The sequence below is a fragment of the Rhinolophus sinicus genome, linkage group LG03, assembly GCF_036562045.2.
Source record: "Rhinolophus sinicus isolate RSC01 linkage group LG03, ASM3656204v1, whole genome shotgun sequence".
Taxonomy (NCBI): domain Eukaryota; kingdom Metazoa; phylum Chordata; class Mammalia; order Chiroptera; family Rhinolophidae; genus Rhinolophus; species Rhinolophus sinicus.
This window is the reverse complement of record NC_133753.1, coordinates 136,778,486-136,794,209: the sequence shown is the minus strand read 5'-3', so window position 1 is coordinate 136,794,209 and position 15,724 is coordinate 136,778,486. Positions and strand designations below refer to the sequence as shown.

At 36.4% G+C, this 15,724-nt stretch overlaps 1 protein-coding gene across 26 annotated transcripts in view; it reads right to left on the bottom strand.

Annotated features, from left to right (window-relative positions):
• The window catches only part of MCTP1 (multiple C2 and transmembrane domain containing 1), a 490,830-nt gene that overhangs the window by 273,014 nt on the left and 202,092 nt on the right, over window positions 1-15,724 (bottom strand). For all 26 annotated transcript variants that reach the window (XM_074328730.1, XM_074328722.1, XM_074328714.1 and 23 more), the window contains one exon: window positions 1,212-1,326. In XM_074328730.1, the coding sequence (XP_074184831.1) occupies window positions 1,212-1,326 (115 nt within the window). The remainder of the gene's footprint in view (window positions 1-1,211; window positions 1,327-15,724) is intronic.

The window sequence follows — 15,724 nt, the reverse complement described above, 5'->3', positions numbered from 1 at the left end:
CTGATATAATTGTAACTTCTTTTGAGACAAGCAGTTCAATTCAATAAACATTTCTCCCCAGTTAGTAAATCAGATGGTTAATTTTGAAAATTTCCCCCACGTGTTTAAATTCTTACATTTCCAATCTCACCTTCATTCATTAAGAATGTTCTGATATTTACTAGTTTTTGTTTAAAAACGAAATCCACTATTTGTATAGTTTCTAGTCTTAAAGAAAAAAACAACATTATTATATTATTTTTTCCATTTTATTCTTGTAGAGACAGGAGATAAAAATTACAAACAATAGTTCTAATTTGGTTCCTTCCTCTCCCTAAGTATGGATAACAGTAGGGTCGGAGGAGAAAAACAAGCTCACGTAATGCCAGGAGCACTCTCCAGGTTCTCTGACAATGCATTAGAGGCGCAGGGACTCTCTTTCTTCCGAGTGGGAGGAGTTACACCAAATTCAGCTTCCACTGGGATTGTGGACCTTGAGGGTCCTCAGTTCTTCACATCTTATGAATAGTTGATCTTTCAAAATGTGCAAAGGATACTACACAGTATGTTTAGGGTCTATCTCTGGTCCTGCTTCTACCCTGGATTCAAAGAATCCCCAACGTTGCCCAGGTTAGTTCATCAGGAAATCCCCTTGAGATTTGGAATCCAGGAACTGAAGAGTATTTGCCTTGCACGTTCCTTCATTACGGCCTACAAATGCCCGTTTAATTCACGATGAGACTACTGTCAGGTCCAACCAAGCCTCAGAAAATCACTTGTTGGAATCTCCAAAGTTTTGGTGAGATACTAGTTCTGGTTTCTGCAATTTTAGCAGATTCAACTGAGTAAATCAATGCAGCAAAAAGAATGACAAGTCTGCTAAAAGGTGACTTCTGATATGGCCTCAAATATGTGTCTCACCTGCTTAACCAATTGTGTTACTAGATAAGATATGATGCAGAATCTAATTTGTCAGCAGTTTGGTAGGGACCTTGCTGTCTGGGTTGGAACTGGCTCAGAGTTTTCAAACGTGCATCATAACCTCTTCCTCCGTGATCAGAGGAGTCAGATAACTTTTCAAACCACATCGTTGAACCCAACCTTCTAAAAGTTATAATATTATAATATACATTATATATATATATTTTTTACTTAAGCAACCATAAGAAAAACAAATTTTGTCAAAAACACACAGAATAAGCTTCCAAGTGATGGTGTTCTTAGGATCTTACCTCCTCGATCTCGAGCAGCTAAACTCTGACCCCTTCTTAATGTAATGTCCAATTGGTACATTCCGGGATCAGCCAAAGGGACATCTGCATTACTGGTTCCAGAAGTATTTATTTTCTGGAAAAAAGAAACATACAAAATATTAAATGTATTATCTCTCTTCTCGCTCCTCCAGTGAGAGACCATATGTAGCTTAACTTAAACTATAAGAATTAGTCAATAAAATACATCAGCTTGTGAATTCACACATCATAATCACCTGATTCTCTGAAGCTTTTGAAATTCATGAAATCCTTTAGACTCAAAATAAAAACATGGCAGTCACAGGAATTCCCGTTTCAACTCAAATTAGAAATATGAAAAACATTTCCCATGGAAAGCCTCACATAATTCAACTAAGAAAGACTAACATAGGATAGTGTCTGAAATAAAAATACAATCAATGGTGAATGGAAAATAAAGGTATATAAGAACAGTTGATTTACACATAACTAAGTTGAAAATTAAAATGATTTATTCAGGTGACTTTGTTGACTCCTACAAAAGGGCTCATACTGATGGGTTACGTACTTCTATGTCAACCCCAACATAAAGAAATCAATTCACACAGCATTTTGACAATATCTGCAAGAAACACATTGACAATGAAACTAAATTTCTAATCCTGCTTTCTATGCAATAAAAGTGCACAAGTTATTTCTAGATCTAAAATTCTCTGTAAAACTACCTTTACAAAACATCTTTAGCAAGGATATACTTTCTCAATTTACTAGGCATTGAGTTACAAATGCACTTGCAGAGGAATAACTATATTAAAACAACACAAAAGAAACATACAGTAAAAATTGTACAGGTGAGATTGCTTTCTGCTACTTCGAATAGAGCAGGAGTGCTTATTTTTCTTTATATGTTTGAGATGATTTTAAATTCCTATAAATTTTCCAATTAAAAAATGTTATTTTGTTTTAGAATAGTATACATGGATAAGACAACATTTTATACAGCAGTCTGGCTGTTTTAGTTCTATAATTTCATGAAATACAACAATAAAATAGCATTTTTTTGCGATTTCAAGACCAAGATAAGAAGCTTTCCTCTAAGAGCAATTATCATTTAAAATAAGAAACAGCACAACTTTGACTGATAACCCAAACTCTTCATCTTTCTTTGGTAACAATGAAAAAAGAATTCACTTCTTCTTAGGATATCTCTATTTTTATGAATGATAGCATCATTCCCCCAGTCGCTCAGGCTAGCAATTGATGAGCTAGCCTTGATTTCTTTACTATCCTCTCCACCACATCCAAAGAGTTGTCACATCCCATCCACTCCATTTCCATATTGCATCCCGAAGCTGTCATTTTCTTCCTATTCCACTAATTTGAAATCAGGCCTTCAAACAACAGAGGAGTAAAAGGTCAAGTGATCACCTTGCTTTTCCCTTAAACATCCCATTGTCTCAACTCCTTGTTTTTACCAAACTATAAAACTTAGGATATATCATTCCACACTTTTGAAGGTATTATACAAACAAATACACACTCATACAGGTTTATTTTTTGTGGTTGAGTTTTCAGTTCTTGTTTGCTGTTAACCAAGAGAATATTATATTTTGTCTATTATTTCACAATTTATTTAAGAAAAATATCACAGGCATTTTTCTAATCAACACGTACAGATTTATCTAGTCTTTTTTTTTGGAGGTATATTATCTTCTATATTGTGGGAAAATCATAATTTCTTCAATTATTTCCCTATTGATGAACATGAGTTTGTGTCAATATTTGCCACTACAAGGACCTGTGTTTTTATTTCTTAGAACATGAATTTTTCCAAAAAGGTTTAAATAGTTCACATCCTATCAAATGTTACAAGAGTGCCTATTTCGCAGGGCTGGCCCGGTGGCTCAGGCGGTTAGAGCTCCATGCTCCTAACTCCGAAGGCTGCCGGTTCAATTCCCACATGGGCCAGTGGGCTCTCAACCACAAGGTTGCCAGTTCAATTCCTCGAGTCCTGCAAGGGATGGTGGGCTCCGCTCCCTGCAACAAGCAATGGCAACTGGACCTGGAGCTGAGCTGCGCCCTCCACAACTAAGACTGAAAGAACAACCAACTTGAAGCTGAACGGCACCCTCCACAACTAAGATTGAAAGGACAACAACTTGACTTGTAAAAAAGTCCTGGAAGTATACACTGTTCCCCAATAAAGTGCTGTTCCCCTTCCCCAATAAAAAATTTAAAAAAAGAATGCCTATTTCCCATATCCTAGCCAGCACAGGATGTTATTAATTTTCAATTTTGGTGGGCAAAAAATGTGATCTTCCTTCAATACACATTTCCAGAACTATGATAAGGTGTCTCGAAAATAGTGTAAATGGCAAGAGAGTGATAGCTGTTCACTGGGCCACATGGAAGACGCCAATCTGGAAAAATAGAAAGCCAACCAAGGTCTTCTAAATAACTTTTCAAGAACAGTTTGTACATGGGTCTAATTAATAAGCAAGATTTAAATTCAAATCCAGCAAACATTTCTTAAACTCCAAGTATGTTCCAAGCTTTTCTTAGTTTTCTTTATATATATTGTTTCAAAATAAACAAATCCATTAATAAATAGTAAATGTAGACAGATTTACTACTTTCTAAAAATCTACAGGAAAGGAGAAATTTTCTACCCACTGTGCATCCTCTGCTAGCGTTTTGATAGGTATCTAAAAGGCAGACAAGTTCGAATGCTCAGATGTCTGTACTTTTTTGTAGCTTCATTGCTCTATTGCAGTGCTTCTTGAAGTTTAGAGTGAATAATGTATTGAGTACCTGATTTTATATTTAAAAAATACACTACATGGGCAACTTAAGGAATTTTCAAAGGTAATTTCAACTATACTAGATGTTTCACTTTCACTGTTTTAGAATTTAATACTTTGTTAAGAGACAACCTCATTGGACTTACAGTTATTGGCTTTTTAAAGCCTGAATAATATTCCAGTATGTGTGTATGCATGTGTGTGTGTGTGTGTGTGTGTGTGTGTGTGTGTGTGTGACATGTTTTATGTCCATTCATTGATGACAGTCATTTAGGTTGTTTCCGTATCTTGGCTCTTGTGAAATAATACTGTAATGAATGTATGAGTGCAGATACTTCTCCAAGATACTGATTTAATTTCCTTTGGATATATGCTGCCTTCCACCTATTGTTCTCCATGTCTTCCTACCTACTCTTCAAGGACCATTTCATGAGCACTTTATATACTTATTGTGTCTATTATCACATTCTAGCATATATGTCATACTTGCCATTTTGGATTGTAAACTTCTAAAATTGGGACTAGAGTGGTTAAGGATCAAACCAAACACAAGTTGTGATAGAGGCTATGACGATAGAAAGATATCTTTAAGGGCACATGATATAACTGAGTAAGTGCATACATGGGGATCTATAACAAAGTTGGCTTCTCCATGGACAGTTTGTTCTCTCTCTTATCCTGTGCCCAATATGGCATCTAATCCGTTTTAGCACCTTCTTTCATAAGGAACCTCCATATAGTCTTAGCATCCTTGTCTATACGGTGCTCTAGGCTGTCATTACCAATTGATCAAAATTGGCACTTAAAATGAAACCCTGTCCACTCAAACACCATAATTAAAGATAGCCTGTGCTATTAAGTCCTTGAGAGAGCTGGAAAGCCCAATTATTATGGGAGAAGAATCTGAGGTGGTCTCATAGAGACGACAATGGAGCAAGGTGTGAAAATATGAGTAGGACTTTGACAAGTGAAGATTTGAAATAAGGGATGATAGAAAAATTAATGGGAGCCCAATGATGAGTGGCCACGAGCGGGTGCATCATGGGAATGTGTGAGGAGCAAGGTGGAAAGGATGACAGATGTACAGCGACGTCAGGCGGAGGAGAGGTCCGCCTGTGGACAGCAGAAAATCATCACAGGCTTCTGCAGAGAGAAGAAATATCACTAGGCCTCATTTAGCACACATTTATTGCCTATCTTTCATCTTTCCTGTTCTGGACTGAGCGCTTAGAACACAGAGATAAACAAAACTGAGCCTTTTCTCTCGGTAGGATGCAAGAGAATAGAGCAATCCTGTGGACATAAAAAATATTTAAAAGGTTTTATAACAGTCCAGTTTAAGTCACAAGGGCCTCACCTAGTCAGTGGTAATGGAAATACAAGATGTATTGGAGAGATATTGAGGAGATTCAATCAGTTGAATTTGTCAACTGACAAGATACGGGAAATGAATTGATGAGTCACTCAGAAGTTTGAGCTGAGCTCCTGAAACAATACTAATGCCAGTAGCACAAAGCAGACATGAGAGGAGGAGCAAGTTCCAGGCCACCACTGTGTCAAGTTCCAAGGGTACCCACAACTGTATAAAAGAAGAAAGTCAAGAACTGAAGTACATGTAAAGAGACATCTCTCCTCAGCTCACTGAAACGGTTCCAAGAAGAACACCAGCAGGCCAATTATGGAGGGACACTAGAAATATAATTTTTTATTGTAAAGTATCATTTTATTAATATTTATTAAAGTTCTCAAACATAAAGATGTACCAGGAAAGATGTATGTGAGTTGCTAGGCACACATGCAGCTCTAATACAAACTTTGCCGTTTTAAATCTTTCATGTTTTTTCAAATTTAGCACTTATTTAGTGACTTTTATTAGAACTTCAAATAGTCCGTTCCTCTCCTGAAACACTATGCCCCACACTTATATGTATGCTGCTATTTTTTAACTACTTTATTGAGGTATGATAGATAAGTAAAAAGTTGTACATAATTACTGTATACAACTCGCTGAGTTTGGGGATAAGTATATGCCTGTGAAATCATCACCACTGTCAAGGCCGCAAACATATCCAGCACTTTGCAACGTTTCCTCTGCCTCCCTTTATTATTATTATCATCACTTTTTTGTGTGTGGTAAGAACACTTAACATGAGATCTACCCTCCTGTAAAATTTTAATTATATAATCAACATTGTTAGCTACAGGCTCTGCTATATAGATCTCCAGAACTAATTCATCCTGCATAACTGAAACTTTGCATCCTTTGACCATTACCTCTCTTTTTTCCCTTCCACAGCCTCTGGTAGCCACCGTTTCATTCTCTGCTTCTATGAGTTTGACATTTTAGATTCTACATATAAGTGAGATAATACAGTATTTGTCATACTGGGTTTATTTCACTTAGCATAATGTTCTCCAGGTCCATCCATGTTGCTAAAAATGGCAGATTTTCCTTCTTTTTTAACACTGAATAATATTACATTGTATCTATATACCCAATTTTCTTTATCCATTCATCCATCAATAGACTTTCAGGTTGTTTCCATACTGTGGCTACTGTGAATAATACTGCAAGGAACAAGGAAGTGCACGTATTTTTTCAAGATCATGATTTAAATTCATTTTCATAAATACTTAGAAGTGGAATTGTTGGATTATATGATGTCATAAAAGACCCTGAATAGCCAAAGCAATCTTGAGAAAGAAGAACAAAGCTGGAGGCATCAAATTTCCTAATTTCCAAGCATATTACAAAGCTATATGATGAGAACAGTATGGCAGTGGCATAAAAACAAACACATAGACTAATGGAATAAGGGGCGCAGAAATAAACCCACACGCATATGGTCAACTAATGTTCTATAAGGACACCAAGAATACAAAGTGGAGAAAGGATAGACTCTTTAATAAACAGCGTTGGTAAAACTGAATATCCACATGGAAAAGAATGAAATTAGACCCTTAGCTTACACCACATGCAAAAATGAACTCAAAATGGATTATAGACTTAAACATAATACCTGAAGTCATAAAACTCCTGGAAGAAAACAGGGGAAAAGCTCCTTGACATTGGTCTTAGTAATGAATTTTTGGATATGCCACCAAAAGCACAGGTAACAAATATAGACAAATGTTGCTACATCAAATGTACAAAAAAAAGCTCTGCACTAGATGCCTGACCACGGCACTGTACACCTGAAGCTGAAGCTGAATAACAATGAATGTCAACTATAATTTAATATATATATATATAGTCACGGGATGTGGAGTACAGCATAGGGAGTAGAGTCAATGGGATTGTAACATATATACGATGTCAGAGGGGTACTAGATTGGGGGGAGGGGGATTATCACCTTGTGAGGGGTGTAAATGTCTAACTATTACATTGTTTTTTATACTTGAAACTAATAAAAAAAAGCAAAAAAAAAAGCTCTGCACAGCAGATGAAACAATCAACAAAATGAAAAGGCATTTTAATTATGAAATAGCAGAAAATATTTGTAAACAATATACATGATAAGGGGTTAACATCCAAAGTATGTAAGTAACTCATACTACTCAATAGCAAAAAAAAAAAAAAAAAAAAAAAGCCCCAAACAAACACATTAAAACATGGGCAAAGGTCCTGAATAAACATTTCTCCAAAGAAAACATACAAAAGGTCAACAGGTATGTGAAAAGATGCTCAGCATCACTAATCATCAGAAAAATGCAAATCAAAACCACAGTGAGATATTATCTCAAGCCTATTATGATGGATATTATTAAAAAATAAAAGATAAATGCTAGTGAGGATATGGAAAAGAGGTAATCCTTGTACATCTTTGGTGGGAATGTAAAGGAAATGATAAGTTCAAAATTTTAAATTCAGAGTTCTAGGCCTAGTTAGAGGATTAGGGAGGTTTCTACAACAACACTCAAAGTTTTGGGACTGTTGAGGCCAAAAAGCAGATGTAATATCTGAAGTTATAAATTACAACATCAGTGAAATTCACAGCCTTATTAGGTCATCGATGGGAAAGTCAAAAACAAAAAACAAACAAAACCTGGGAGAGAGACAGAGTCTGAGAATTTGAAAGGAAGCACTTGGAACATTATCATGACCAGAGTTTCCCCATCTTCCACTCCACCAAGACACCATTTTTACAGAAGTCCTTCCTCTACTGTTATCGGCTTGCTTGAACTGCAGCAGTTACCAGGCATGGTGATGTCCAGTTTCCTCATGCCTAACCCTTCTTTCAGTCATTTTATACAGACTAGCAGTTCCCAACCTTGAGGGCTTTGTCTAGGCACCCAGTAACACTGGGGGTGGGACCCTGGTATTAGTAATTTTTCTTACAGATCCTAAGTAATTTCAATATGCAGCCTAGCTTGACCCATTGTGCCACTTATAAAAGCAAGTTTTCAAGAAGGCTTCTACACAAAGAATGTCCATACATTTCTTATTTACACCATGAAACACCTGGGGAATATGTGTAGGAATCAATATGAGGGTCCCTGTGACTTTGAGCTCTGCTGCTGAGGAGGCCTTTTTACCTAAGTGAGGAAAGTTTCCACCAGAAGACATAATGGTGCTGATAAATGCAAACTTGAGAGCACCACCTGGCCGTTTTGAGGTTCTCATTACAAGCAAAAAAATGTGGTTACTCATTTAGCGGGGGTGGTTGATCCTTATTATCAATCGGAAGTAGAGTTAGTATAGCAGTGCTCAGGGAGAGAGAAGTGTGTCTGCATTGTGAGATTTTCTTGGGTGCTCTTAATATTGCCATGCACAGTAGATTATAGATTGGTTAAGCTATTCCTTGTGTGTTTCATACACTCAGGCCATGCTCAGTGCAGCTCTAACTTTATCTATCAATAAAAACCACTTAAAGTTAAAATTTCATAAAAGCTTTTACATTTTAAACTTCTAAAATTTAACAACCTCGTCAAAGATACCAAGAGGTATCACTGAGGATTTCTACTTAGTCATTATCAGTTTCTAGTTAGTCATCTCTCCTAGTTTCTATGACATTGAAAATATTTGCACAGTGAAATCTCTATCAAATAGAAATCAAAGGTTTTTAAAACTTAATTTTCAAAAACAGAATTCAAAAGCCACTGAGATAGAGTTCAATGGAACCCAGGGATCAATTTTGTCAAGTGAACGTCATGATTAGTTAGGGGTCAACTGACTAAATGACTTTGAAAACTGAAACCACACAGAATGGTGAAAATCCATGGCAACCAATGGGCATACCTGACTAGGTACGTCAATCACAGTGCCTGACCAATACACAGCCCCACCTGAAAGAACAGCGTATGCTTGATTCTACGTAAACTTAATTTCCTTGACCCTTGTTTATAGCTGATTAGACTAGAGGTGGGTATCTGAAATAAGGGCAGACAATGAATAGGCTGGTCAGTGACAGGTTTTTACTTAGAAAAAGGTTGTTTCCTTTACTTAGGCAAAGGTTATTTGGACCAAGTTCAGAGAGAATAAAAAGTTAAAAGTGGCTGCTAACGCCAAAGGATCATAATACAGAGACTGGAGAGGGCAAGATGGCCCATATAGAGTTATATAACTCTGCACAACAGCTCTGGACCCGAGGGCTGGCTGCACCGGGCTCTGTGATCTTGGATGTCTATGCTATCCCCATTCACCTTCTTACCTCCTTTGACCTTGTATGAGACAGATGGAGGGAGGCCTTGGCTCTTACAACAGAATAGAGACTGACACTAGAAGAGCAACAAGAATAAGCAAAAGAAGCATAGAAACAAGAAAGCCGCTAGATAAACTCAGGAAATCCGTACGCAGTCAGTGGACAGTGATATGGGAGCAAGTGTGCACAGTGAGGCTGCCAACACACAGAAATTGCCCCATGCCTCCCATGTCTTCCTCCACGGTGCTGGGCACTGATCATTGACGGTCACACACAGATGCCCCCTGTGACCTCGCTCACCCAGAGGTCAAATAAGGTCAATGCTCTGCAGTTACTAAGTGAGGAAAACTTTGTGTTTTTATGAATATTTTCAACAAGAACTGGGAAAAACAGCTTATGATTAGGATACCCAGATAATTTATCATTCAAATTGGGATGCTCTGGAGAGTGAAAGGGAGTGCTGTTAATAATGGCATGGCATAAACAGGCATAAACACAGCTGTCTCAGGTAAACTGGGAGGCATGGTTATAGTATTCAATAAGTTAGTCTTCACTTAACCAGAAAGATAAACTAAGCAGGAAAGTCTGATCTGGTTATATCAAAGCTTTGCTATAGTTTGTTTTGGAACCAAACTACAACACTGGGTTTAATTCTGGGATTTTGATTTTGCAATAGACCAAACCAAACAAAATGAGCCAATAAATTCTCAGGCCCACTAAATGGCAATATTTAACTGCTGCTGGAAGAAACACGAAATCAGTATTCCCAGCCTGTCTTTTCTGGGGCTCCTGCAACACAGATTACTCACCCTTGGCTCATGTGCTAAATTGACTGTTCTGTGCAACATCACTTCATTACCACTGGTAACCCTTCCACCTACACATACAGTACATAAAATAACATGAGCCAAAGTAAAGCAAATAAAATTCTCTTTTCTCAATCCCTATGTACATGGATCACTTCCTTTTAGAATTAGACCCTGTAATCAGCCTTTATGTTACAAGAGGCAAATTCTAATGATGAAAGGGCAGGCATGATATCAACTATTTCACTTCGGCCCCAAATACTATCCCCTCTGCACTTTTGTTTTCTAATCTTTAAAATGGGGTAATAAATACCTTATAAAGGACTGTTTTGATTATGAATATGTAAAAGTGTTTTGTAAATGTAAAATATGTAAAAGTGTTTTGTAAATGTAAGAAATTATTTAAACATAAGTAGTTATTCGGAGGCAGGTGATGAGGAGAAATATTATAAAATAGAGGAGAGATTACAGCAGTCAAAACAAAAGACCTGTCAAAAGGCCAAGTTGTACTATTAAATTGCCCTGAGGCAGAAGGAAAGTTTTTTGAGCTCCAAGGTCCTCATTTTCCTCTTCTTTAAAACACAGACTTGTCCAAATTGAAAAAAAGAAATGTAATTTAAAGTGTTTTGAAAAGAGGCAAGTGATTTACAAATGCAAAGCAGGTTCTTCCTGCTTTTTTCAAATTATAATATATATTATGCATATACTGCTGCCAGTGTTCACCAACGGTTAATCAGAGATTAGAAAGTAAATAATGCTTGGGTTGACTTTTCTGCATTCAGTATTATTATGTTACTTAATGAATGTTATTCTTACTATTTTACCACAATAGTATTTGTCAGACCTGAGAGAATGATAGATTTTTGTTTGTATTAACTTTTCTGACCTTTTGCTCACTTTTTCTCCCCTAAGAAAACCAAAATGCATAAAAAAGTTTAGAGCTCACAGAAACAACAACAACAACAACAACAACTCCAAGAAGAAAAGATTTGTCAGGAAAAGGCATAAGGTATAATGTACCATCCTTACCAACTCTGGTAGAGTTAAGAGTTTTTGAGCAACAAGATAAATAACATAGTATTGAATTCAAACCCAAAGTATAAAATATTCATGATTCCATACTGATGTTAAATAAATGATTTGAATAAATAATTGAATAAATAAATAAGTAAATAAATGGGGGAGAACAGACAAGTCTATGTTAGAGAAGAATTCCAAATAGTTTATGTAGATACTGCTCAAGGAAGCCAAGCAGAACTCCTCACCTCTTAAGTGTGGGTTGGACGTAGAGACTTCCTTCCACAGAGGCCAGTGTGGAGAAACCTGACAAATACTACCTCAACCAGGTGACGAGAGTTAAAGTCAGTGTGGCTAAGTCATGTTGATAGTATGTTCCCTTAGTAAGTTTGCGATGAGAATGGCACTTTACCTCTGTGGTCTTCCTTCTAAAACACAGAACCTCTGCCTAACCACGAGAAAATAAGAGAAAAAACCCCAAATTGAAGGACATTCTATAAAATATCTGACCAGTACTACTCAAATTGTCAAGGTTATCAAAAACAATTGCCTGAAAAACTGTCACAGCCATGAGCTGCCTAAGAAGACATGAAAACTAAATGAAATGTGGTATCTGGATGAGATCCTGGAACAACAAAAAGGGCCTTAAATGAAAACTGAAGATCTGAATAAAGTAAGGACTTTAGTTAATATAACAATACTGGTTCCTTAGTTGGGACAAATGTACCATACTAATGCAAGATGTTAATAAGGGAAACGGGTGTGGGGTATATGAAAATTATCCATCTTCATAACTTTTCTATAAACGTAAAAATATTCTAAAATGAAAAGTCTGATTTTTAAAAGTTTATGCACAGTTAATTTTTTTGAGTAAATAACCTAGTATTTGGTAGGTGGCAACTATTCTAACTTGCCTTTGCTTAGTAAGCATAATGATATACTTCACAGAAGGCATATTAGTGATAAATTAACTTAACCTACCTCACCATGCCCTTTCCCTTCCCCCATTTTACAGACCAGAAAACCTATGGGTGATGATGTATTTAAGGGATATAGTTACACAATTAGGTTTAATTAAAATGATTTGCGAGTAGTGTGCTGCTATAAACATCTTAACTGCAGAGTCTATTCAGATTCTTTTGCTTTAAATTTTGGCTCCATTACTTAGTATAGCTTCTGACCTTAAAAAATGGTGATAAAAATGGTACCTACCTGATAGAGCTATTGTGAAGATTAAGTAAAATAATCTATGTGAAACACTTAGTATCCTATGTTAAACATGTAATACTTCGATCCTGTCTTTGTATTCTTAAAACGACAGTCTAATTATAGATAAGAACATAAACTAGATGGTGTGAAAGACAGATTAGTATCTAGATGAGAATTTAAGACATACTCACAAAGAGTGTGCTTTAAAGAAGAAAAGTCTGAGCAGTTGTAGGAAGTCACTTGTCAGAGATAAATATTGAGATTTCTCTATTTTCACAAATCCTCAGAATCCTTCACCCATAAATTGATATGCTCTCACCTGAGCGCAATTTTATGAGGAAAGTGTGTCATTCACAATTATTCTTACAGTGGATGAGAGGGCTGTAGGCTGAGGCATGCATAATAAAAGACAAGAAATCAAAAATACATTTCTATTTACTTTTGAAATATGCTTGTATACTTCTTTGTGAGATTTCGAATTCTAAAATATCACACCACAGGAGGCTTGTTAATTGTATTTTCTCGCTACACAATTTTGTCATAGAGAGTTATTGTATAAGGGATTTCTACACATAAATAAAATTTTTGGATTAATAAATGTTAAAGCAGGGTCTGTTATGGATGAATTGTAAATCCTAGAAATTGTAGATCAAGAGTTGACTGTAGTAGCTAAGTAAACACAATAAAAATACATGTTTGGCTTATATCATTCTAGTAACTGACATTCTTCATGTTCCAAACACACTGCTAGAGCAAAGTGAATAACAGCTTAAGTTTTCTCAGTACACCCTGAAAAAAAAAAAAAGATTTTCTAAACTTTCAAAACTTGAGTGCTATCATATTAATAAATAATAACATCAGGTGTCACTTGTAATTTTTTAAAACTTTCTCATAGTTTAGCATTAGCTGATAATCTAAAATAGTCAAATGTTTCTCACTAATAGATATTTATCCTAGGAAAGCTTTGACTTATTATAGAAACATATACTGTTCATCTTGGCAAGAAAGTTGTGTGCTATTTTAATTCCCTGAAAGTACTCTATTTTTAACAGCAATTTTAAGAAGGTTTTGGGGAGTCAAGTGTTCCCTGAGTCCACTCAAGGCCACGGATACTTCCTGCCTGGGCAATGGACAACCCTCTCCTTGGTGCCTGGATAACTGTGATCAACATGGTGACATGTATTGATTACCTTCCAAGCAGGTGTCTCTCCCCTTCCCCTTCCTGATAGTCCTCAATTTCCTCTTGATTATCAGTGTGGTTGAGGGAAGCTGACTAGTTCCTCAGCTCAAAGGTGGAGAATGTCACAAAGATTAGGCCAATCCAACCCCCCGACCACCACGACTGGTTCAGGGTTGGAATGTGACCTAAGCTCTTTCAATCAGGGTAAATCTTTGGACTTGGTTGAGAATGCTGGAACAAACGGGCTCACTCATTCCTCCTGGAGGAGAATGAGGAAACCTGCAGCCAGCTGTGGGAGAGCTGGTAGCCATGCTGGGTTCACGAGGGGGATAAAGCTAACACTGGGGAAGGCTGTATGGAGAGACAGAAATACCTTAGAGTCTTCAGACTTGATTGACCCACTTAGTTAACCACTTGATTTTCCAGTTATATGGGCCAATGAATTCCCTTTATAATTTTAGTCAATTTGAATTGTGTTTTTTGTTACTTGCAACCAACTGAAAACAGCTAACACTGATGGAGCACAGACATGGCCTCATTAATTTTACACAAAAAAACAAAGACATAATTACGCTTATCCTAGTAATACAGATGTGGAACATGAAGATTAGAGAGGTTGAATAACTTGCTTCAGCAAGGAAGTAGCTGAAATAGGATCCAGACTGTTCTAATACCAAAAACTCATGCTCTGAACCACTCTGCTAACACTGTCCTTCCAGATTAAAAAAAAAAAAAAAATCAGAAAGTGAATTAGACATCTGAAACTATATGGCAATTTTAACTCCTTAGACCCTAATTATATCATTTTCCTTAGATAAAAAGTGCACATCAAAAGGAAACAGTTGGTCATGGTTAAGAAAAAAGCACTTTAAATTTCTAATGCCAAGGGTTTCTAAATCACAGATTCAGAATCTTTCTCATGGAAAAGATATTTCTCTGCCTTCTATTACTTTAAGTAATTTGTAGCGCATTTCTGGGTCTTCTAATCAAGTATCTTTGCTGCAACTGACTAAACTACATAGCTGGATGCTATGTCAGAATAAAGGCCTTTATGCAATGCATATAAAAATCGGGAGTTCATAATCAGTAAAGAGAATAGAATCATACATATTGCCTTTATATCAGATCATGTAGTACAGAAATAATATATAACTTTCTCCATCTAAAAGGTGCAGAAAAATATCTTCTGTATTAAAGTCGAATATGTACTTTAATTGTAAATTTATTTTTTATTCCAAATATAAAATGCACCTCTCCATTTTACAGAAAAATGTTGTTCATTTCTTTTATTAAAGCTCTTCTGCACAGTCACACCGTCAGCTGAATCTGTCCTTTTTTTGTTAGTTGAAAAGATAGAACTCTCTACCTATGAGCTCAGCATCTTCCTTTCTACAGAAGTTTTAGTTCGAATTGCAAAAGTCTGAAGACCTGAGATCTTATCTTGGATTCTGAATCGCACTGCCTCATCAACCGAGATACTAAATCATCAGCTTTTTTTTATTGGTTCAGTGCAGTTCTTTGAGAAGTTCCCAGTTATGAATAATTGGCATACCCACAAACATTTTCATAGACAGTAGCCTGTTTTCCAACGCCAGTCAGGAAGAATTTGTTTATACAACCAAATCAAATAGGTATGAGGCCTCTTTGCCAGGCTAATAAATGCAGTAAGTCACTGTGAAAGTCAGGTATGCACTGTACAAAGGGTGTAAATGTTTGGCAATTCAAACGGATTCATGTGAAACTGCCAGGACTGAGCAACAAACAAATATAAATGACATCACATTACCAGAAAACAGTGAGAGATCCAGAAATTTGCTCTCTATTTGGCGTCTTTGTTTATAGATGGTGATAGGTAAG